This window comes from Sciurus vulgaris (genome assembly GCF_902686455.1).
Source record: "Sciurus vulgaris genome assembly, chromosome: 9".
NCBI classification, from domain to species: Eukaryota; Metazoa; Chordata; class Mammalia; order Rodentia; family Sciuridae; genus Sciurus; species Sciurus vulgaris.
In genome coordinates, this window is record NC_136469.1 from 141261837 (window position 1) to 141286584 (window position 24748).

At 54.7% G+C, this 24748-nt stretch overlaps 1 protein-coding gene across 3 annotated transcripts in view; it reads right to left on the bottom strand.

Moving 5' to 3' along the window:
* Nucleotides 1–1125: 1125 nt before the first annotated feature.
* Nucleotides 1126–24748, bottom strand: part of EVC2 (EvC ciliary complex subunit 2) — a gene marked incomplete at its 5' end in the record, with an annotated part of 107276 nt that continues 83653 nt past the window's right edge. For 2 of the 3 annotated variants that reach the window (XM_079154319.1, XM_079154318.1), the window contains 6 exons: nucleotides 1126–1736; nucleotides 3312–3413; nucleotides 5530–5723; nucleotides 7439–7526; nucleotides 9106–9317; nucleotides 17533–17760. In XM_079154319.1, coding sequence (XP_079010445.1) covers nucleotides 1472–1736; nucleotides 3312–3413; nucleotides 5530–5723; nucleotides 7439–7526; nucleotides 9106–9317; nucleotides 17533–17760 — 1089 coding nt within the window. In that variant the 3' untranslated portion in view covers nucleotides 1126–1471. The remainder of the gene's footprint in view (nucleotides 1737–3311; nucleotides 3414–5529; nucleotides 5724–7438; nucleotides 7527–9105; nucleotides 9318–17532; nucleotides 17761–24748) is intronic. The other variant, XM_079154320.1, reaches the window with a different exon arrangement.

Below are 24748 nucleotides of genomic sequence, written 5' to 3' on the forward strand. Positions count from 1 at the left end.
GCATCCTCCTGTGTGAAACCTTTCTAAAGCCAAGCAATGCCAGCTGGCTGTGCCCTGCTCCCTGGGTGGGCACAGTGCAGGGACCACTCGACTATCAAGCGAGGATCTGGGTCCATGGTGTTCTGTGGCCTCCCGATGGCCACACAGCCAGGAGATGGTGGACCGCAGAGGGCGCCCGGCGCTGTCTTCCCCAGGGGCTCAGCCACCGGTGGCTCCTGTAGGAGGGGCTTTCCCACCCCACACAGCTGGGAAGGTCCCGGGGCCATTAGAGCAGGGCTGGCAGGTGATGGAGAGCTGGGGTCTTTGGGCCAAGGGGCTGCCGCGTGTTGGTGGGGAGCTGCACACAGGCGCTGGGCCTCCGGGTGCCTGGAAACAGGCCCACCCTGGCAGGCAAAGGTTTCAAAGCCAGGGGGCCCAGGATCCGACTGGGGACTTCTCTATAGGCAAGGTGACTGTGGGCAAGTTACCCGCACTCCCCGCGTCCAGGCTTCCAGGCTGCAAGGTGGGAAGGGCGCTACCCATCTTGCTGGGTGTTAGTGGTGACTGAGCAGCTGGAAGGTCCTGGCAGCAGCTGTCAATTAAGAGAAGTTTTATCCGTGATTCCTTTTCCTCCCCTCGCCAGTGACAGGATCCTGCCTGGTCACCTCCACCCTCAGCCAAGACCCTCTGCAATTGTACTCCTCATACGGTGACGTGGCCCAGCCCTGAGCAGATGTCACTGGCCTGGACCACGGCTGTGAGGACACACCAAGGTCCTGAGGACCTGCTGCAGTGCACTTACTGGCAACTAAGCAAGCCCTGCATGGGTCCACTGACCGAGGCCCAGGGAAAGGACTGGGTTCGGTCCATAGAGATGCCGATCGGCTTATTAGCTGATTCTGCTTATTAGCGTCACAGTCTCGTTAAAAACCACTTCCCTTCGTCCGTTTCTGAATGTGCTCACTTGTAAGCTGGAAAGACAACTGAGGGGTGAACCGAGGGCATTCCCCACTGGCTGGCGCACTTTCTGGCAGGTCAAGTGACAGACAGCAAAACTCTGCTGGACACCACAATGGGGAGGAGAAACACAGAATTAGGGACAAAGGGTCTCCACATAAGGCAAAAATGAGTTCAATTACAAAGAGCTGTGTGTAAAATATATTTATTTTCAAAGGTTCCCTTTAGAAAACTAGAAAATGTAGCGAACACAAAACTGAGAACAGAGAGGACTGTTCAACCCAGATGACGACATTCAGCCGGGCGCCGGCGTGTGAGCGAGAGGCAGAGTCTCCTTCAGGTCCCGGTTGACGTGGGGCCGAGAGGAAGGAGTGTCCACGTCCTCCAGATGCGAAAGAAAGTGGGTCAAATGGAAGCACGTGAGACCACACTGAATCGTCACTGCGGGCAGCGTGTGCTAGGGTCCTGCGTCTTCTGCGTGTGAACTGAGCTGCTGCACGCTGAGCGTTCCATCAGCAGGCACACGCGGGCCTCCCTAGTCCGCGCCCAGGGCCCTGCTGGCCTTCTTGGCATTCAGGAAGTTCTTCTTCTTCCTGGGAGGGATGTGCAGCGAGATCTCCGGGTCCTTTGGGTTTCTGAATATAAAGAGCTTTTCACCTGTGTTCAATACGTCAAGGGCTTCTGTACCCACAATGGTGACAGGGGCAAGTTTGCCAATGGGCTCCAGGGACAGGTGTGGCCAACTTTCCCTGGAGAACACAATCCTCTCCCTGATGGGGAGATATGTCTTCTTTAATATGCTAAGGAGAGAACAGAAGGTCAAATTGACATTTGGGACTCACTCTGACCTTCCTGAGAGGTCTGCGTTCTCCAAGACAGTCTCAACCAAGTGCCATTTTAAAGACCCTTTCTTCCCCTGAAGTCAGTCAAGGCCTCTGGCAGTGGCCATGCCTTGCTGGCCTGTGACTTAAGTCTTCAGGGTCTTGTGAGCTCATTGTCGTGACACCGTGAGTCTGGGCTCCACCGTGCTGGGGAGCTCACACCATGGAGATTGGCAGGTGCCCCGCAGGAAGGGCACGGCCCCCTCCCCGTCAACCCTAAGACATTTACAATGACCCCTGGGCCTCATTCAAAAGCAACTGACGAACCCTGTACAAAGCAACAGTTCAAGGCCAGGCAGACGTCAGCAGAGGGCAGCACACTTGGGGTCCTGGGAAAGGAACCCTGGAACCCTGTCCCTGAGCCATCCCCGAATCCCCGGCTGCTGAGAGTCATAGGGCTGAGAAGCACAGGCCTCTCTCTGCCCAAGCAGCGCAGGACGAAGCCATGACACTGGGTCTGTGGGGGGCAACACTGGCAGGTGGGGTGCTGGAGCCATCTGAAGGGCTGGGACAGATTCAGCCCTACCTCTGTCCCCACCATGCATCTTGTATGAGCCTGAGCAAGGCCTCGAGGCGGCTCTGTCTCACTTCCTATCTCCCTTCCCACCGTGGCTCCTGGGCAAAGGCTACCACGGTGTGCCAGGGTGCTATGACCGTCACCCCTGATGTCACCTGCTAGACGCCTGTCAGAGCAGCCCAGGAGCACTCCCAGGGGAACAAGCTAGTCACACCTTCAATCTGGACTTGAACTGGCTTCTCTGACCAAGACCCTGATTTAATTTCTTCTGACACCTCGCCATCACAGCCAGCTCCACGCTGTTGCCATGGACAGTCAGTGGTGGGCTCAGCACCTCCACCTCAGCCCTGAGAATGACGGAGGCAGGGGCTCGGCAGACCCTTCCCGGGGACGGTCACTGCTTCCAGAGCACAGGGTGCAAGTCACTTATTAAGCCCTGACAAGACTTTTCCTCTAAATCTCTCCTAGCTGGAATCACAGGGGACCCTCGGTCAACAACTGGCCACAATCCAACCAACTGTGCCCTTACATCCCTGTGATCTCCAGGCATGCAAAGGTCACCGGCCAAAGATGCACCGCAAACAGCCAGGCCCCGGCAGCCACAGCACACATCCCAGGTCCTGGAGTCCCGGGGTCCCTGGACTTCAGTTCTATCATCCCCATTTTCTGGAAGGTTCAATGCAAGGAGAAGTGAAAAGGCTTTGGGAGCAATAATGTCTGAACAGCTACAATGAATTATTCTTTTTCTAATTATAGCTCTTAAAAAAACAGCTATTAGCTAAAATAAATACAGTCATTAAAATGCTAATAAATGTTAGAATGTTCTCCTCGATAGCTACCGCTTATCTTCAGCTTCTAAACTAAGCCTGTGGAATAAAGGTCTGTGGTCTTCAGGGGAGAACATGCTGTGTCACCCCCACACACACCCGCTCTCAGCCAGCACAGCAACCCACCCGCCCTCCGAGGCGGGCTCCCACCTGGCCTTCCTCTGTCGGGCCCAGTGCATCTTCGCCAGGCCTTTGCCCGTCAGCTCTCCTCGAAGTTTCCTTTCCAAGGCTTGCCACCATTCCTGGTGTTTCCTACAGCAAGAGGGGGTCTTAGAGGTCACCAAGGACAGAGTGCTGGATTCATGGAAAGCCTGGCGGCCTCCATCCCTGCCACCTCTGCTGACACCAGGACCTCTGGGCTCCATGCCCTTTCGCTCGCTCAGTACGCGTCCACCAAGTGGGTTCTTGGCCTGGGCAGGGGGACCCTGCCCTCGAGGGGCTCCCAGTTCAGGGGATCACAGATGGTGCAGTGACATCAGTCGGAGAAGCGGTGCAGAGCGGGGGACCTTTGGGCTAAGGGGGCATTGGTGAAGGGCTGTGTGGCCCGTGTGGCCCGCCGTGGCCGGGGGCAGGTGGACGCAGGCAGGGCTGTGTGTGTGGGTCCTACTGCCTGAGACGCACGGGCAGCTGGGTCAGTGAGTGGCGAGCGCCTGCAGCATCCAGCAGCACTGTGGGAGCTGGCGTGAGCCGGGCAGGGCGTCCCGAGGCCATGGACGTGTGTGACTCCAGGCCAAAGGCGAGGGACCCTGGGCTGGGAGACAGAGGAGAGCTCGGCGGGCCGGGCTCCAGTCAGCAGAGGACACACGGGCCTGCGAGTCCAGCCCAGGGAGCCCCCCGCCAAGCTGGAGGCGGCGCGGCCCCTCCCTCCCCGCGCTGCCTACAGAGCTTCCCCGGGCCGGACCCGGGACTCCCTGCTCCCACAGGCCCCTCAGCCCCCCACGCTTTCTTAGCCAGGCAGCTTCTGTTGCTTGAGACCCAAGACACTTAGGGCCATGATGACAGGCCCCAGGGTGGGGACAAGAGGAGGCACTGCCGGCCCTCGGGATGCTGCGGGTGGCCTGGACCTGGGGATCCTCCAGTCCCCTTGGCCAGGAGGCAGGGAGCAGGGCAGCCACTTGGTCTCCTCTTGGCTGCCACCCCAAGTCTTCCTGCTGGCCCAGCCCCGCAGGGCCCCTGGACTCTGCTGAACTCCAGGACGCGAGGACCGCCCTTCGTCTGCAGTGGCCTCAGGCGCCCCCTCCCCAGCAGTGCTGCCAGACCTCCTGAGTCAGATCCCCTCTCGATTCTGAGAACGCAGCCCCCATGTTTGCCCATAATCTCGCCATGGCTGCCACCCTCCAGGCCCCCATGGATCTTGGCAAGGTGGGCTCAGGCAGCTGGGGACCCACACTTGCCAATCAGGTCTTGCTTTTCCTTACAGTCTTCTCAAGTGGCACTGCTGGGTGCCCCCCAAGCCCGCCTCACCCCAGCTTCCTGCCTTTCCTTACAGGCGGCCTTTATGAACCGAAGTCACACCTGGACTTGGATCCTAAAGGAAAACATCTGCAGTTATCAGAGCTGAGGAAAAGTGGGCCCCAACAGAATGTCCAGTGACAGATGACACAGCTGCCTACATTACCCATGCTGCACCTGTCTGGACTATTAGGCAGCCGTTAAAAATAATACCTGAGAAGATGTATCGACAACAGTGAAAAGTAAGACTTTTAAACAAAGTAGCAGGAAATGCAGCCCAGTTACTGGGACAAGAATCGCATGGGAACATGGAGAGGCTGCCTCTGCTCTCGGGCCTGCCGCAGAAGGTCAGGGTACACCCCGGGCACATGATGCCCATGGGAGGCGTGGCAGCCTGACAGGCAGGTCAGCTCAACAGGCAGCCTGGGCCGGGCAGGAGCCACACACTCAGTAGTAACTGCACTTTAAGGTTTGAGTCTGGATCTTTCCCCAGAGGCCCATCTGTGGTCCAACCCCCTCTCGGACACTGGGCAGCAGCAGCTCCCTGTCACACAGCACTGCGAGCGAGGGCCAGCCACCCCCTCTTCCGGGCTGCGCTGCGGACTCCCGGGATGTCCGCCATGAGGGGCGTCCAACACACGTTCCACCTGCGACACTTCCCACGGAGGGTGGGTTTATCCAGAGGTGACCTGAAGACCTCGTGGTAAGCTGGCAGGTGTGCACGCAGGCTCACACACGCACAACACCCGCCCACACTCAGACACAGACACACCACGAGCACAGGCTGGAAAACCCGCGGAGGAAGAAACGTGACCCAAGACCAACAGACGTTTTCCAGGGGGTAGGTCTGCCCCCGGCCCAGGTCCCCTTGTGGTCACCCTCTAGTTTCCCAAGGCAGTCACCACGGGGCACTTACCTCCTCCTGCCCAGGTCGGCCGGCTCCCCGCTGCCCTCATCTGCCGCATGGTCTGAGTGCTTGTCACCGACCGAGTCCAGCAGGGCCAGCAGCTGGGGCTGGGAGCCTGCGGGCAGCACCACACTCAGGAGGCGGCACAGCGTGGCCCTGGGTACCATGGCCATCTTGGAAAGGTAAGAGGCCAGCCTCAGCTCCTAGAGGAGGCAGCAGAGGGAGCTCAAACCCGTGCCACCTCCAGACGTGACACATGGCAATTTTAAATTCACTGCATTCTTAGGGCTTTTCATCCCAGGGAAATGAATATTTTAGTAGTCCAGTCTGGAAAATATCTTCTAAATTCACACAGCTGTCAAGAAAAATCTCTCTGGTGAGCCACCATGGCGCCCACAACACTGGGCAGCCATCCCTGTAGCTGCTCTCTGCTGCCAGGCAGTGCCCGAGTCGGGTGGCAAAAGCCCTGGCCTGCAGCAGGGAACAGGTCATCTTTCTCCTCCTGCTCCACTTCTGTGAGGCCACAAAGCCCTGGGGATCTTCCAGGCTCTGGAAACAACTGAAGTGTCCCTAAACCAGGGGTCAGAGACACTGTCCCAAACAGTGGGACGTCCTGTGCTGCATCCTCACCTCAGAAAACCATTCTGCAATAAATAAAAGACCCGGCGGCCTCGAGTCGACAGGCTGCTTGATTCCAGGCACACAGCTCCGCAGCCTGGACAAAACTCAGCGATGGAGGGCAGACCCTGGGTGGCCAGGGCCAGGGCGGTGGAGGGGTGTGGCTCTGAGGGGCAGCGTGGGGAGAGCTTTGTGGTGTGGACCGTCCTGCATCCTGACTGGGGTTGAAGGGACACTGAACCATCATGTGCTGGACATCGACATCAGCTCCTGGGTCTGACGTGGCTCTGGGCAACAGCTGTGGGAAGCATGAAGCCCAGGGGGACACCAGAATGCCCCACGCCGGCTCTGTGACTTCCCGTGCTTCCACTAGGATGTCAAACAGAATATGGGGAACAAAGCACCAATCTGGCATTCCAGAAAACCTCCCCTGGGCCCCCAGCTGCACTGTAGAGAACAGTGAGTCCTGGGGCCGTGTTATCTCTCTTTATGCCTCAGTCTCCTCACCTGTAAAATGGGGTTATAACAATACTGTGGCACAGGTTCGGTGAGGACAAATTGAGCTACAGCTTGTACCCCTGTCCTGTTTCACAAAGGCACAGGTAACAGCCACTTCCAGTCAGGGCAGACACATCTGACCACCTGGCCAAGCAGAGACCCTCCCTAGGACTTCAGACAGCCAGGCCCTCAGAGAAGACTGCCTCCCAGCACAGTTAGCATGGGGAGGGTGTCGGAGGCCATGAGCCCAGGGCTGCCAGCCACAGGTCCCTCTGGGTGGAGGTGGTTTGCAGGCACCGGGAAGCAGGAGAGCCCTGCGGAAGCAGAAGGACCGGCGTCTGTGCCTCGGGCTCAGCCCTGCTTTTCGGGGATGGCTGGGGATCCAGATGTTTCCTTTTATAGCATCACATCTTGCAAGTACCCTGCACGCAGCCTTGCGTACGCGTCCCTTCACTTAGATAACTAGCACAATGGACAGTACTGCCTGGGGAATAATGGCCAGGAAAGGCCATCAGGGTCTGGTGGAGATGAAGCCCCACCAGACCGGCCGCACCGCGCCTGTCCGCGCAGCAAAGGAACGGATTTTGGACCCACAGTTGGCTGAACGTGGGGCCGTGGAACCTGCCGTAGTGTCCCCGCCTGCCTCCTATGCCGGAGCCGCTCACAACCTGCTCCACATTCCTGGGTTGGCTCTCTCAGCCCACCTGACAGCTGAGGAGAGCAGCTCTGAGGAGGGCGAGGGGCGTGTGGCAGGGGACAGAGGTTGGGGACAGAGGTAGTAGGCTGGGGCGGGTTTCCTCACCTGGCTGCACAGGGTCACAAAGGTGTCCATCTCCATGTTTTCCAGCAAATCCTCCAGCACAACACTGTTCTGCTGCTCCTCTCTCAGACTGGAGGGAAAACAAGGCCCAGCTCTGTTAAGAAGGGACCCCCGGCTGGGCTGGGGCTCAGTGGCCAGGCACTTGCCTCTCACATGGAGGTGCTGGGCTTGATCCTCAGCACCACATTAAAAGGAATAAAATAAAGGTCTTGTGTCCATCTACAACGGCAAATATTTTTTAAAAAAGAAGGGACCCCATGATGTCACCCAGTGCTCCAAGTCATGAAGAATCACAGCTCAAAGCCACACTGCCACATGAAAGAAAAATAGATATGCATGCACATATATACACGCACACACGTATGCACGCACCATATACATGTACGTATACACACGAACACGTACACATAGATATGAAGGGGTGGTGGAGAGGTCTGGGTCCTCCTGTTGCCTGGGCTACTCCCCGACCAGTGCACCAAGGAGGGTGGCCAGGAAGGAGGTGGCTCAAGGTGAGGTTCCGTGGGCACCGGGAGGAGGCCTCTGATTCTGACAGTGCTCTGTGACCCCCACAGAAGACGGGCAGCCGTCCTCAAGGCCTGGACCAAGACGACAAGGCCTAGTCCATGAAGGCAGTGAAGGCTGCTCCTCGTGTCCTGTGCAGACCCAGGGCCACTCTCTGAGGGGGGCCCTGGCCCTGACCACAAGACCAGCTGTCTCCCTCCACAGGAAGCTCCTGACCTCCACAGGAGCGGCCCTGCAGGCCACATGGCCTGCCCACATTCCTGCTGGTGGTCACACCCAATGCGTCTCAGGAGCAGCTCAAAGCCAAACTCCAGGACAGCAAACCCCTCCAGGGAGGCATGGACGTTGCACGCCCGAACTCCCAGCCCAGATCACACCCGCCCTCGAGAAGCTCCTCGGGACACGCTCACCTGTCACACCCACCGTCACCTCGGCACTGGGACAGCATCATCCCCAAATTAAGACCGCCTGGAAGCTCATCACCCGGAAACCACCCCCATTAAGTTCAGTCTGTTTCCTTCCAGCTACTCTGTGTCTGTTTTCAGAAATCGATCGCACTGCAGTACAGATGGCCCGTGCGCTCCTTCTAGGCCAACGCCACGCTCCCGGCGGAAAGCACGCGAGCTGCGAACACGCTTCTCTAGGGGTTCCTAATGCCACGCGGGCAAAGGCTCATTGTCCAGTGCTAACTGAAAAATAATTCAAAGAACAAAGGAAGAAGAGGGAGCTCTGCCGTGCGACCTACAAGAGTGTGATGTAAAATGCTCCATGGGGAAACCTGAGGGCCGGCGCGGTGCTGCCGCCAGCCCTGGTTTGGGTCCTGCACTGTGACAATGTAGATGTTACCAGCTGCGGAAGCTGGGTGAAGAGCAACCAGGCCTCTCGCGATTATTTTTGCAACTTCTTGTGAGGCTATAATTCTTCAAAAAGTTTAAAATAATAGTAAACCTTAATGGTATTAAAATAAAAATATAGAAGGATGTCAGGGAACAGGGACGCTGACTTCCTGCAAAGCTGGGCAGCTCGTGCCAAGGGCTGGGCTGGCACCCTGGGCAGGAGGGAGCGAGGCGGCCCCCCAGGCCTTTAGGGGACTGCCACCCCGAGGGACTGTGGGCCGCGAGCCCTACCTCTGCTGCTGGATCTCCAGGAGCGTCCGGCGCCTGCTCAGGGCCTGCTGCAGGACAGCCGAGACTGGTCTTTCAGGATCTTCCTCCCCGGGCTCGCTCAGCCCGGGCCCACCAGCCACCCAGTGCTGCCAGCTGGCCAGGGCCCGCTGTTGCTGGGCTGCCTCCTGCTGGGCCAGCTGCTCCTCCAGCTTCCTCTCCAGCTCCCGGAGCTCCTGCACACGAGGGCACAGGTGGTGAGTCCCACTGCAAATGCTGAGTGCAGCAAGGGCACAAGCTGACCTCCCCAGCAGAGCTGCGACCTGCTGCACGAGCGCCAGAGCCGGCTCCCAGCTCCACACCACTGCACGCGCTGCTCCGTCCCCTGCAGCGCCTTCCCTGGCTGCCAGCCCACTCTGGAGTCTGCCCGAAGCCCTGGCTCAGGAAGAACCTCCTCAGTGACAAGCTCCCCCATTCCCGGGGGGACGGGGTGCCCCTCCTCACATCCCACTGACACCCCTTCATAGGCCCCTTTTCACAGTCACCTAAATCACAGCCTTGCACCTTTGGGCTGCAGTGCGGGCCTCCTGAGGACAGGGCTGAGCCTCCCACTGCCCACCTGCCCCATGCTGGGCAGCCGCCACCTGTCCCTGGCTTACTGCAGAGTACCTGACCACGTCCGCCACAGAAGAAAGCCACGGGCACAGCCACCACGGCCGATATCAACAATGCTCACAGCACGTGTGGCACACCGAGGCTGCTGGTACGCAGATGGCGCCAGCTCGCGATGGCTCCACGTACGGCCCTCAGCTTCCCTGTGGCGTAAATGCAGTGCACACTCAGGGCAAACCCAGCCTCGCAGTTTGAATCCAGCTGGTTTCCCAGGCGAGTGACTTGCAGTGCAATAGCTCCTGCGATGCTGGGCAGCGGAGACCGCACGGTCCCCAGTCAGCCCCGAGGGGACAAGGTGCACACCGTCGCTCCAGCAGGTGCCGTGCTGCTGGGCAGCCCAGGCGTCGGCAGGAACTTCTGCCTTGTTTTCAGTTTATCCCTGGAGGTTGGGCAGTTCTGTGTGAAGGCCTCGCGGCGTCCTTCAACGACTCTTCAGGCCGCACACCCCCTTTCCCCTTGGGTTAGGGATGAGGAAATCGAGGCAGGGCTATGGTCACTCTTCAGGTACCACTTCCTGAGAGGCAGAGTCAGAACCTGAGTGGAGGCCAGCTGGCTCCCGGCTCGGGCTCTCCACTGGGGTCAAGGGTCCTCTGCCTTCTCAGTCACCAGAATTAGAAAATCTCAGCACAGAGCTGCTCAGGAGGACAAGGGGTGTCGGGAGGCCCCAGGCCACGGAGGTGCCAGCACATCCAACCCATCGTCACCAGCTGGCCAGTGGGGGAGTGGAGTGGAGGGCGGGTGGCGCTCATCCTGAGAGGCCTCACCAGGGGACGGTGGTCCTCCATCCTCCTGAACCGTGCACAAAGCCCTCTGCCTTTCTGCTGAGGGACCGATGCTGGCATCGAATTCTCAAAAGGGCCCACAGTTCCCAAGGCTCAGAAATACAACCCAGAACCAAGACGGGGACAAGTGGCAGAGAGGAGCGAGAGGATGCGGCAAGGAGAGACTGACAGCCAGGTCACACGCTCCAGCCTCGTCCCAGGGCCTGGGGAAGCCTCTGAGAGCTGCCCAGCTGGACTCCATGCCAGCTGAGATCTGTGGTCCTGACCACTGATGGCCGCAGCATCCCTGGGGAAACGTCACCCAGCGTAGTTTCCAAGAGGATCCTGTCAAGCTGTCAGCACGGCCAGCAGCCTAGTCAGAGGCCAGGCTTCTGCTTGGAACAGTGTGGGACAGAAGACTCAAACCCGAGCCCGTCAGTGTCACCAGAGAAGCAGTAGGGCACAGAGGCCATCTTTTCTAGAACCAGCTGGAAAAACCCAGGTCAGGAACGAAGGTGAGCAGACATAGCTTGCGGCTCAGCATCTTCCAACGGAACCTCCTCCCAGAGCTGCAGGCCTGAGCCCCCAAGCCTGCTCCCCGTGCGCACCTGCCTGCTGCTCAGCACCACGGGAATCCAAACTCCATCTGGGCCGACCGTCGAATATGGGGACGGGGAATCCTGGGCTGTGGTGACTTATTTCTCCCCAGCAGTGAGCACAGGGCCCAGCTCATGGAAAAGTTACTACTAATAATAGTAACGGCCGCTGGCATTATGAATGTCAACACTGTGCTAGAGCATTTCCATTAATCTTTGCTAAATGACACAACATTGGAATTTACTATTATCCCTTTTTATAGATAAGGTGACTGAGGCACAGAGAGGGTAAGCAAAACTCCTGAAGTCACAGTGTTGGACAAAGACACAGCTGAGATCATGGAGGTTTCTCTGATCCCTGGGTCTCCTCTCGGTTCAGCTATCTCAGTGAGCACCCCACAGGTACCTGCCAGATGCATGAACAGGTAGAAGGCTGGTGACATTGATGGGTGGAGGATGGAGGGGTGATAGGTAGATAGATGACGGATGGATGGATGATAGTATAGATTCTATAGATAGATGACAGACAGATAGATGGGTGGAGAGAGGAAGCGATCCAGGCTTTTTCTTGGGCATTGGTTGGGACTGAGTGAATGAGACTTGGCTCCTGGATTCTGAAAACTCAGTGTAGGGGGAGAGGCCGCTGTGTATGCACAGATACAGACACGAGCACCATCCTGGGTGATCACAGATTCAGACCGGGTCTGGGAGCACAGAGCAAGGACAGTCAGTGCCACTGGAGGGCGTCCTGGATGGCTGCACGGAGGAGAAGATCCCTGGGCTTCTCTTAGAATGTAGAAAGAAGTTTGCAAGGAGGGGTGGCAGAGCGTTCTAGGTAGAGGTTCCTCTGAGGAACAGATGCTTGAATGTGACTCAGAGCTCAGAGCAGCAGGAAGGCCTAGGGTCTGAAGCCCAGGGTCTGAGGGGGGAGTGGCAGGAGGTGAGGTTTTTGTTTTTTTGTTTTTTGGGTTGTCTTTTTTTTTTTTTTTTTCTTGGTACCAGGGATTGAACCCAGGGGCACTTAACCACTGAGTCACATTCCCAGCCCTTTTTTGTACTTTATTTAGCGACCGGGTCTCTCTGAGTTGCTTAGGACCTTGCTAAGTTGTTGAGGCTGGCTTTGAACCTGCAATCCTCCTGCCTCAGCCTCCCAAGCCCCTGGGATCACAGGCATGCGGCACAGCAACCCGCTGGGAAGTGAAAATTTTAAATGTGGAGCTGGGGCACAGGGCTGTGCATGATCATTTTATTTTTCATAAACACTCTTTGGCCTCAGTGTGGAGGGGAGACTGGAGTAGGGAGTGGGGGACAGGTGGACGTGACCTCAAGACAGGAGAGCCTGCTTTGCCTCTGGGGGCCTTGGTAAATGACTATTCCTTCCTAAGCCTCAGCTCCTTCCCCAGCAGAATGGACTAGAAATGCCACCAGTGGATGAAAGGAAGGGGCAAAAGCACAGTCAGTGCCTGGGGCTCGAGGAGCTTGGTGGGTGCCGCCAACAGCACCCCGACATCTGAGTGGGAGAACTTGGGCAGAATCAGCAGAGGGGTGACTCGTGGCCCAGGGGAGCCAGGAGGAGGGAGGAGCGGAGGGGAGAGCGGAGGCGCCCAGTGGGGCCTGCAAGTGGATACTCGGCAGTGTAAACTGCATGCGAGTACAGTGCGTCCAGTTAGTCCGGGGTCCCATTGCCTGCTCCCAGTAAGTCCTTCCTGTTTAAATCTGCCCACTGTCGCCACTCGCCCCGATCCAATTACACCTTGCATATGTTCCAATTTCACAAAATGAGTCCAAGCCCTTCATCCGATGAGCCGCACTCGACACGGTCTTCTCAGGAGTCATTTCTCCCAAAGCATTTCATTTCATGCTTTTTTAATTCTCCTGCGTGTTTAACAGCTTAAAAGCCCATTTCCAACAGGAGAGCGGTTTATGCAGACGCTCAAATGCAGAATGGAAGTTCACTATCTGGAGCACAACGGCCGTCTCCTCCCGACTGCAGAGGAAGCAGCGCGTCAGGCCCTCGCCTTGCCCTCGCCTTGCCCTCGCCTCGAGGACGCCACCTCGTCTTCATCCAGGACACACGGCTGCTTCCCTTCCAAACGCACCGTGGAGGAAGCTCTATCTTACTCAGAGTTTCAAGGTAAGACGGACAGGGATGTTGTGTTCCCAGTCACCAATGGAAACAGGAGTCTCGGCACCACGAGGGGCTTCGGCTGCACTGAGCGTATTTCCCCGGCAGGTAGATAATTGTGAACTGAGAGCTGGTGTCTCGCTCTGCCCCTGATTCAACTCCATGACCTTGGACTGTCCTTCCCTGGGACAGCCTTGTTCCCTCCGTCTGGAATCCAGAACAGGGCTCCCCTGAGTGCGGACCACTCCAAGGTGTACCTGGGCTATGGGTTTGGGTAAGTGCTGTGCCAGGCTTCCTCCCGCCACTAACGCACCAGGCGCTCCATCCTGCATGGGTGTGGACGTCAATAAAAGACTTGCTCTGTACAAACGGAAATGAGCGTCAGGGTTGCTTCTACCTTTAAGCTGTTAGATGAATTTTATAAATGGATATTCTCATTCCTCCCGTGAGACCAGCCTTCCACTCCTGCTAGAAACTCAGCCTGGCCTTGAGGTATTGATTTCTTCACATAATAGATGGAGGGGTCATGTTACTGTTTTGTTTATATGTTCACAACTGCAATTGTTCTTTCTTGGACGGTTCATGTCTGGTTTCAGTATCAAGATTCACTGAGCATCATAAAATGAGCTGAGGATTTCCGTTTTCCTAACATTAGAAATAATGAGCATGTGAGACCGGTAAAAGACCTTAAAGGTTGGTGGAGTTCACCTTCAAAACTATCACAGTTCAGTGTTTTCTGTGAGCTGGAAGACACTTAACTTCTGTACCAATTTCTTTCATAGCACTAGGAATGGACAACTCGAGTCAATCTTTAAGATTTTTCTAGAAATGTTCTCATTTCAGTTCAGTTTTCAGATTCTTCTACATAAAGTTGTGCATAGTATTCTCTTAGTTTTAAAAACTGCTGCATCCACAGTTGCTTTCTAAACTTTTGATATTATTTGGGGTCCTTCATCTCTTTTTGTAATGGCAAGTCTTGCCAAACATTTGTATATTTTATTAGTTCCCCCCCCAATTCATCTTTCCACTTTACTGTGCAGTTTTGTTTTTAATTTAAATTATGCTATGTTCATTCCTCCACTTCCTACAGGTTCAATCACCCCAGGTGCCCCATCCCGGCTTCTTATATGGTCTTGGTTGTGAGCCTTTCTTCTTTCTAATGTAGTTTAAGGCATAAAGTCCCCTCCAAAAACTGCTTCAGCTGAATTCTACATTTCAAAATGTCGCAGGTACATTATTTTTCTGCTCTATGTTTTTTTTTAATTTCTATTATTTCTTTGACCCAGGAATTATTCAGAGGTATGTTCTGAAATTGCGAAGTATGGACTCTTTAGCAATTGTCTTTTTCAACTGTTTTGGACTTCCTTGCCCTCTGTCAAAGGTAGCCAGAATACAAAGGTCGATTATTTGTAACTGCTCCAGTGTGTGCTGAAGAACACATTTTGGTCACCTGTTTGCTGTGAATCCCGTTCTTTCACCGAAGTGTCCTGTTCAGCGGTTTGCTTTCTGTGCTTTATTTGACTGACTGTACTGAAGCAAGCGAGCTGAGCGTCTCACTTGATCAGACTTCTTCCTGTGCTATCAATCGTTCTTGTTATTTTGTCTCTCACTAAGTCACACGTTCAGAACCACTCATGCTCCAGGCGGACAGCTTTGCATGACTTTTACTTTTCAATAACCTCACATGTCATTATGTTCTGCGGATGCCTCGGGCCCCCAATGTCTTCGATGGCCTTGGCCTGTTCACTCAGGTCAGCTCCCCTGGCTTCCTCCTGGCCAGTGGCCTCTTTTCCCATGGAGAGCTCATATCTGGTGAACTCAGTCTTTAGAAATCCCGCTGCGTCCTCTGCTGATGCTTCGCTCTGCAGAGAAGGAGTCTCTGGACCAGCATAGGCGAGCAGCCTGGAATCCTGCTAGCTCATTCATCACCGGGGACGCCCTGACCAAAGGGCTGCCTGCATCTGGTCCCTTCTCGCCTTTGCTCCGCAGAGGTGTTCCTTAAAACTCAGGACACGCTTCCCCCATGCAAGCAGCAGGCAGGAAGGCAGGTGGTTTTGTCCCCTGGCCTATTTGGGTGTCCTGCCCCGTGGACACATCTTCCAGCCTCATCTCCTACCCTGAAGCTCATCCCAACCCCGGCCTCCCAGTGTGGGTGGCATCCGGGGCAGCACCAGCTTCCGATCTGCTCTCGAGGCTCTTTGCCAGTGCTGCTCAGACTGGGCCATCTGGGGCCCCGGGTTTCTGCATTCTGCCATGCGTGAGCTCTACTGGATGTTCAGGGCTGGAACACGTGCAGCGACCCGACTGAGGTTCCGTCCTTAGCATAGCGATCACTGAGCAGGGCACACTGTGGTGACCAGGAACAGTCTTGGACTCTTAGAGTCTACTGTGATTTGCCATCTTTTTTAAAGACAATTTATGGGACCCCCTCCCCCAGCTTGATGAACTCAGCTGGGATAGTCACCAAAGTGACAGTGCACCCAAGTCAGAAAGAGATCCTGGCTCCTCTCCCTTATCAGTCACGCGATCTTCACAAGGACCCTGACCTGCCGCTTCCCCAGGAGTGAGCATAATGACAGCACACACTTCACAGCGTGGCACAACGATCAACAAAGGGCACAGAGTGGCTCTTCAGAAATGCAACAGAGCTACCGATGCTTAAATGACAGCCAGGCCGTTCATGAGGCACGGGCACCTGTCTGCCCGGCACAGGAGACTCCACCCCCGTGAGGGCCTTTTCCTCACTGTACGTAATTATCACCGCACGGGTAACACATGAAATTCTAAAACCCAGGCACAAAGGACTTAAAATAGTCCCGACAGCCGTCACCACAGCTCTCATTCTGTGGATCCACTTCTTCACCTTGAAAGAGTGTGGGGGCGCCTGGCAACCCAACCAGTGCTTGACAAGGATCCACTGGGGGAATGATGTTTGCAAGGACTCCTCGTCCCGGGAGATGCCAGATGCTTGCCTCCGGGCTCTGGTCCTTTTTCTGCCTTATGTTTCTAATATTATATTACTCATACTATTCCTTGGTAGTAATCACTGAGGGTGAAGGGAGTACTACAGAGTCTCCCAAGAATATAAGTAAAACATTAGGGACTATAACTCCTTCTCAGCCACAAGTAGCAAAAAATCTTTTACCACTGTGTGATGTGTCTTCTTCCTGGGGTGCTTGTTATGAACATGGAATGCGGTACACGAATTTGGCCACGGAACCGTCTGTCTTTCCAACCATGAGTATGCAGAAAGCACCTCCCACAGTAGCTACTAGATGTGGACTAGCTTATTTTATCAATGGCAAGCCCTGCTACCCCCCTAAAGGCAAGCCCTTAGAGAAGGTAGATATAGATCTCCCCCTGTCTCCTACAGGGTGGGTTAATCCAGATGATGGTTTTGTTTATGTGTGGTGGTAAGGTAAAAGAATAAGGTTTCACAACATTCCTTCCTTCCTACAAAGAATAGGTCACTCCTAAAATAAACATTGGTACACAATGTCCTGTTCTGAGAAAAAGAGCTACATAAGACAATGTAATCTATTCAGTAAAAAAACTTAGCCATGGGAACCATTGGGATTGTTGCCCTCCTGTAACTTAGCAATTTAGATATTAATCAGATGGACCTAGTAGAAATGGTCGTGTGAGATTGTCTATCGCTTTAACCGCGAGAATAATAATAGTCTTAGGTCACATAGAGTTTAGATATTAAAGAAATAAACATTGTATTAGCTCACTGACTTAGTTAAATGTTTGTAATCTGTACGGTTACTGATTTCTCACAATCTTTCGGTAAAAACAATTTCTGCCTATGCTTTGGAAACTTCTTTGATTTTATTAGTCACAAGCCTGTCATCAAAGCCTGAAGAAAAATGTATATAAACCCAGCCTTTCCCAGAATAAAGTGGGAATGATTGCACCAGAACTAGAGTCTGTGTCTTTCATTCTCCATCCATCGCCGACGCTGTCTCCCCGCGCCCCCTTACCAGTGTGGAACCCATGGACTCCTGCTGGGGCTGGACCCCGGCAAAAGAGCGTAGCATGCAGGATCCATGAAGATCTAGAATTAAAAGGTAAACGATCCAACACATGACGGCATTCAGGACGCCCTTAATTCAGAGAGGCACTTTCCCCATATGGCATCTTCAGTCAAACACGCACTTTGTTGTCTAGCCGCCGCCGCTGTGCGCTGAGTGTGCAGGCTGCTGGCCTCAGCCCGCCCGAGGCACGGACCACACAGACACTCACGGTCCCTGCACAGGTGGAAGCCACCTCCCTCCCCGCCCCACTCCTCACTCACCGGGCGGTGGGAGTCCAGGATCTGGTCGCAGGCCGGCTTGCTCAGGGTCTCCGACTCGCTCAGCTCCTCCAGCAGCAAGTCCTGGATGCTGAGCAGGGCCGTGAGGGCCGACAGGGTCTCGGTGGCCCGCGCCGCCTTCTGGAACTGCAGAGCCACAAGCGACTCTGCGAAGCACTCCTCCTGGGCCTCCAGCCGCTGCACCCTCTCCTGCAGCAGCTCCCCTCGCACCTGGGGGCCAGCAGCACCAGAGGGCAGTGAGCCAAGGGACGGGAGGAGAGCCAGCGGCCCCGCAGAGGCCCGACTCAGAACCCCACGCCTTCATTCTGTGTTCACCCCAAAGGTGAGCGGGCCGTGTTGCCATCCTGCTCGAGACCCTCCCGAGGCTCCCCACTTCCAGAGGATGAGAGTGCTCGCTCCCACGCAGCTCCCGGGCCCCATCCCACCCTACACTGGGCTGGGGCTGTGCCCAGGTCTGCGCTCTGACTGAAGTGCCCACCAGCCCCGCTTCCTTTGGTCTCTAGCTCCCAACTAGCCCCGCATCCTGCATCCTCACTTCTGGAAGCACTCGCCCTGCTCTCTGCACTCCGCCCCAGCTCCCCTCCCGCTGCGGGCACTGGCTAGAGGCAGGGCCAGCTGCGCCCGGAGCTCCGCAGGGCCCAGCCAGCAGCCTGTCCACGTCCACTTGCTGAGCGGCTCACCACGGCATCGCCCGCCTCCGCGCTGTCACTGCCCTCGTGCTTTCTGCACGCACACTGCTGCAGGCATGGGGTCACTCCGGGCCCCGAAACGCAGGCTGCACGGTGTGCACCCCACGCCCCTGCCTGCACGAGGAGCCGAAGCCCCGACCAGAAAGAAGCTGAGCTGGCACCGTGGCTCCTTAGAGTCTTGGGTTTTGTCTTTAGAAGTTTCTAAAATGCTATTCACCAAAGAAAGGAGCATGCCCAGCGTCCATGGGGGGACGAAAGGACAAGTCAGACCGGGTCCATCACCCGACAGGGCGTCACTCAGCCTAAACAGGAAGGGAACCGTGACACCTGCTGCAGCAGGGCCGGACCTTGAGGACACCATCTGAGTGACACGAGCCACTCACAAGGACAGTGCTGAAGTCCCCGAGAAGTCAAATCCGTAAGGGCAGAAAGTAGAACTGTGCGTACCAGGGACGGCAGGAGAGGGGGTTACCGCGTAGGGACTTAAGCTTTGCCAGACGGGGGATCGGGGGTGGGATGAGGGCGACATCACAGTGCGAAGGCACCTGATGCCGACTGCAGCTGGAGCCTGGAGTGTCCCCAAAGTCTCCTGTGTTGCAGGTGGGTCCCCAAGGCAGCAGGGCTCAGAGGTGGGGCTTTGGGGAGGTGACTGGGGAGGTGAGGGCTCTGGCCTCATCAGTGGGCTGATCCGTTGATGGGGTCACAGCTGGAGGAGTGGACCATGGGAGGTGGTGGAAAAGGCAGGAGGCAGGACCTCGCCCCGGGCAGTGAGTCCTCAGGGACTACATCTGGTTCCCGTCTCCCTCTCCCTCTTCCTCTGCTTCCCAGCACCAAGGTGGGCAGGTCTGCTCCACCAGGCCTTCTCTGCCATGATGCTCCACCTCGCCACAGGCCCACAGCAATGGAAGCAGCTGACCATGGACTGAAATCTCCGAAACTGGGAGCCAAAATACCTCTTTCCTCCTTCAAGTTTTTTTCTCAAGTATGTCGTCACAGCAATGGAAATCTAATGCAAATGCCACTGAGCTACACATTTAAGAATGACTGAATTGTAAATTATGCATGAAGTTAATGTTCTAGCACAATAAAAAGGTGAGCAGGAAATGGACGGGCACCTGCAAGAGCTCAGAGTTTTACATCATATGGTCTCGATTTCCCTCTGGGGTCAAGCGCTGCAGAGATGCAGGGCAGACTGAGGTGGCCACGGGTGGCAGGAGTTCTATTCCTGCAAACGTAAACACAAAATATGGGGAAACAGAGACTCTTCTGTATATGCCATGAGAACGATGTGGACAGTGAAATTTAAGAAAGATTTTCCAAAATCCCTTTTTGTTTATTTGGAAAGCTTAATTTATTCATTCCAGCACTATGAAATTATGTCTCTAGAGAGGGTTCCAGTCCTTGTCTGAAAGAACTCCTGGGAAAGGACAGATTTGCATTTCTATGAGGTATTAAGGACAGGCTTCATTAAATATTCAAGCATCTAAAATAATAAAAATTCATTTGCAGACCAGTATACCGCTCAACGCCCTCATTCTAACTTGGAAGTTCAACCAACCTCTCTACCAGTTTTCCCTGACAGCATGTGGAGCTCAAAGGGAAATTCTAGGCACGCCCTGCGACCCCTGCTGCCCAGCGGAGCTACGGGAATTCTGGAGAGTTCAGTAAGTCGCAATCCCTCCTTCTTGCTCGAGTTTGGAAACAAAGACAACCAGATGCAAGGGAGGGCCGGACAGAGGTCGAGGGTCAGGTCACCTTCAACACCGATGAGGACTAGAGGATGAAGCTCGGCGAGTCTCCAAGTGGAGGCCACCACCAGGTTCAGCAGGCAACCTGCAGAGAAGGGGCCCTGGGCAGGCACGGCTCCCAGAGAGGAGCTGGACAAGCCCCCCTTCCTTCTTCAACCTCACCCCTCACATAACACCCTGGGCAGGATGGAGAGAGGATGGCAGGGCCACCAGCCACCTGCCTCCACGTGGGAAGTCAGGGCCAGGAGAGGCCACGTGAAGAATCCCGCCTCCAACAGCTGCAAGGGGGTGAGGCAGCACCCCTTACGCACAGGGAGCAGTGGAGGCCCCCGTCCAGGCTGCTCCCCGCTCAGCAGCTCAAGATGCCCAGACCAGGCTGGAAGATGGAAGCACCGGAGACGCCCTTCCCTCTTCGTCAGGGGGAAAGCGGACCGTCAAGGTTCACTGCGTTAGATTTGTTCGGCTTAACGCTATCTTGCCCAGCAAAGGCCATCTGTGCTTCCATTTTAGCATTTTAGAGACAGGAATATTCATTTCTCCTCCTGGAAAGACACCACCTCCCGTGCTCACCACCATCCAAACACAACCGTCTCACCGCGGGGGGGGGGGGGGGGGTGTGCTGCTCCGTCACGGTTGGGTTAAGGCGGCTGGGACCTCTTCCTGGCAAGGAACTACATGTTGCAAGACAGCTGTGTGACCCAGCCAAGGGGTTCAACCTCTCTGATCTCAGGTTTGTCTGTGAAAAGGAAACACTGAAGTGGTAGGTAGGTACCTAGTGAGTCCCAAATACCAGCTACCACAGCAATCCCCTCATCATCGCCGGTATCACGGCCATGATCACTAACAGACAGGATCTCTTTAAAGTTGAACCAAAAAAAGAGATGAAAACCATGGATCACAACATTGAGTGACTTCCCTCCTTTAAAAGGGAGGTCTTTCTTTGTTTCTAACTATAAAATACAAGCGTGATGTACAGAATCATTAGCAGTGGAGTCCCTGATGAAAAAGCACTTACAAGATGAACCTGCTGTGTGGGGAAGAAGGGAAGGATGGGCGGAGAGGAAGCAAGAAAAAAGCCAGAAGTCGGACTCGGTGAACCCCCAGGGTCAGCCTGGGGGTGGCAGAGAAGCAACAGATCGTGCCTCAGGATCCCCAGCCCTAGAGAACGTACCAGCCCTAGAGAACGGTACTCGAGAAGTGCCGGTCGAAAAGAAGAGGCTGACCATCTAATTCAGACGCAGGCCCAGCTCCCTCCAGCCCTGTCCAGAAGACGCTGCCCTTCCTGCCCCAGCAGACGGCTGGAGATCTGCTCTTTGGAGGTCTCTGTGCTGGGAGAAGGGGACCAGGCACATCCGATGGCGAGCTCCACACTGAGAGAGGGCTGAGTGAATCTCACGTCCCCAGCTCTCTCCCCAGTAGAATGGCCCAGAGTGAAGGTCACAGTCCATGAGCCCCACTTGGAGGCCCAGAAACTCCAGACAGCTTTTTACTACCCCAATTTTAAATATGAGCAGACTGCCAGGGAGGACCACAAGCCTGAGAAAACTCCTAATGAACACAGAAGTATCAGTCAATACCCAGGAATTAAAAAGCAAAGCAAAATGAAACCACTAACATTCTCAGAGAGAGGCAGAAAGTTTGATCAGCCTCAAAACAATAAAATCATGTTCTTCTTTAAGGAAGAGGGTATGGAGTGTGGGACTTTCAAAGATTAGATATTGAAAATACAAAAGAAAAACCCAAAGGTTTGTAAGACAAAACTTTGTTTATCTTTCACAAGCAAAGCAAAGGACAAAGAAAAGGAAAATAGTAAAAAAGAAAACAGAAGAAAGAGATCAGCATCTGAATATTTTGAGTTCTTAAAAGAAACATTAGAGAAAAGAAGCAGAGGAATCCTTAATATTATTGAAGAAAGTTTCCAGAATCCCAAGAAGGCTCAAACTGTCCCTCAAGTACAGGGCAAGATGGAAACACTTTCAGTCTTGCAAAACTTCAAAGTGTTAGTGTGTCCTTCCCCAGGAAACTAATAGAAAATGTGTTTCACTATAACAAAGAAGAAATTAGAAAAGAGAAGGCTGAAGAGGATTGGCAGTGTGACCCCAAGGTGGCAGCTGTGCAGAGGCAGGGAGAAATGTTCTCAAGGAGAAGAAATTAATAAAGACTCAACATGCGCGATGGTCCTGGTGGAACATCTGGTCAACTGTCAAGAAGTGGACTGAATTGGTGGTAAGCAGGGAAAAGTAACCCAAAAGAAACTAAAGGATGATATTAACTCCAAGAAAAACAGAAAGTTACACAGAAATGAAAAAGATTCCAGTTTGCTCTCTGATTCACCTCTGAATACCATTCACGTGCTCATAATAATAGAAAATGCAAAGGCTGCTCTAAGTATGTTGGGGCATGAGGGATGCAGACTGAGAGGACACAGAGAAAATCCTCACCTTCCACTGAGAAAAGCAAATAGATAATCTTAAGGTAGAGATCAAGCAGTGAGACAAGCATGTTAGAGACACCAAAGTCAAAATATGGAGAAAAGTCAAAAGCCGATTAACTCCGAGGAGTCAAAAATACGTGTGTGGGGGTGGATACAGGGGGAGTGGCTCTGTGTTTAGCCCAAGCTTCAGAGAAGCATTTGACTAAAAGAATACATGCCTAAGGCTGATGAAAACGGAAGTAACATTTTAAATGAACAACATAGAAAGCAGAAAAAGAGCTCCTACATTCAAGTCACCTGTGGTAACCAGTCACATCTGGGAAGGTGAACAGATCAGAGAGGCAGCTAAGGTCTGACCGCCAGGACCTGCAGCCAGGCCAGGCATCTGGACCCAGCTGGGGAGCAGTGGGAAGCCACAGACTCTCCCACCCTGGCTTCCGGGAGGGGAGCCTGGCGCAGGCCAGGAGGCAGCCCCAGCAGAGCCCTGGAGCCTCAGCCTCTGCAGGTGGTGAGCCTTCCTTCCCTTCCCGAGGTGGCCCTGCCCACACACCTCCGGCCCCAGCTTGACCAGGTCCTGGCCATCCAGTCTCCCTGCATCGAGTCCGGGAATGGGGAGCGGATGATGGACGGGCACCGACGGGCAGTGGGCATACAGTCCAGACGGGAGGCAAGATCCTCAGAATAAGGCCAGAAATGATGGGCGAGTAGGAACGTAGCCATGTCGCTTCCATTAATCCTCGGTGCTCCTCAAGAATACTGAGGAGGAATCTGCTTGTAGCTGTTCAGGATCCAACAATCAGATCTGCCAGCGGCGACAGGACGCGGGTGGCGTGTGCCTGCTGCGGGCTCTGTGCCCCCAGGGGGCCCGGAGGAGCCTGCGGCCGCCCTGCACCTCACCCTCCCACCCGAGAGGTGGCTGCTTTGCCTGCCTCCCGGAGGGCTGCAGGGCAGGGGCTTGAATATCGAGGGGTTCAACACACCCCGAGTGAACCGAGGGCTGGTTAAACTGCTCAGGCCTTGTGCCTGGGCCACTACGCCGCTGTCCAAGGCAGGGAGGACGCACGTGGTGACAGAATCCTCAAGCTTCAGCCTTAAGCAAAAAGCAGAAGTCGACCACAGACAGATAATTGACAGATGACAGAGAGTTAGAAAGAGTGGAAGGAAGGAAGGAAGGGAGGAAGGAAGGGAGGGAGGGAGGGAGGGAGGAAGGAAGGAAGGAAGGAAGGAAGGAAGGAAGGAAGGAAGGAAGGAAGGCAGGCAGAGGAGAGAGACACACAGACCTATTTTCCATTAATGGAAAGCCAAAAAACAAGCCTCGTGATCTGCGGCCCTGCTGTGCTGCCTGCTTGGCTGAAACACCAAGGCAGAGAGAAGACACATCCTAGGTCCTGGTCAAGGTCTGCAGCAAGCCAGGCCCAGGGCCATCTGAGCAGGAGCTTCCACTCCAACAGATGTGGCCAACTGCCCCTGCTGGAGAAAGTCCCCCTGGTCAGGCGGGCATCCCAAATGCCCCTTTGCCCACTGGGCAAAAACAAGTCTAGAAAGGACACAACTAACTCAGGTAACTCAATACACGTCAGAGGGGCACACTCACTATCCAGGAAAAGTTCAATGAAATCCAGTATCCAACACATAAAATGCACAATGCTAGCACCCAAACAAAATCGACCAAGTACGCAGAGAAGCCAGAAATAGGGTCCAGAGCCCAGGGGAACAGAAGTGAGAGAGAAGGTGGGACCAGCACACAAGGACCCTGAAGCAGCAAGAAGAAAAAGAAAATGAGACATAAGGATCGGTGGGGAGGCCACAGGCCGCAATGACACGGACATTATGCTGACTTCCCAAAAAGTCAAAAGCACCACAGGTAAATCTTCACAATGATTCCCAACAACAGATGCTTGTTACCCACGCCGGAGCCATGAGAACACTAAGGCACAGAGAGGCCCGTTAAGTGGCTCAAGGTCACACAGTTGGAAAGTGGCAGAGATAGGAAACTGGAGCCAAGAGTTTGGCTTCGGAGAGAGAACACGGGGGTCAGGAAGATTCATACAAGGTAGCTACGTTCTCAGAATCAAATAATATCATTGGAAACGGGTTATTATTACAACGACAACGAAACCTGTAACATGTCTGGAAACCATCCCCAAACACAGAGCACCTTAGGGATGCAGTCGCTCTGTGACTCAGTGTCCAGCTGAGTGTGAAGGGGAGATCATGGGAGGGGACATGGGCCAATGGGGTCACTCCCCAGAAATCACGATGTATGGTCGGCCTGCTTATGGAAGCAACTGTAAGACTGTCAGGGGCCTAAAGGACCCAACTAAAAT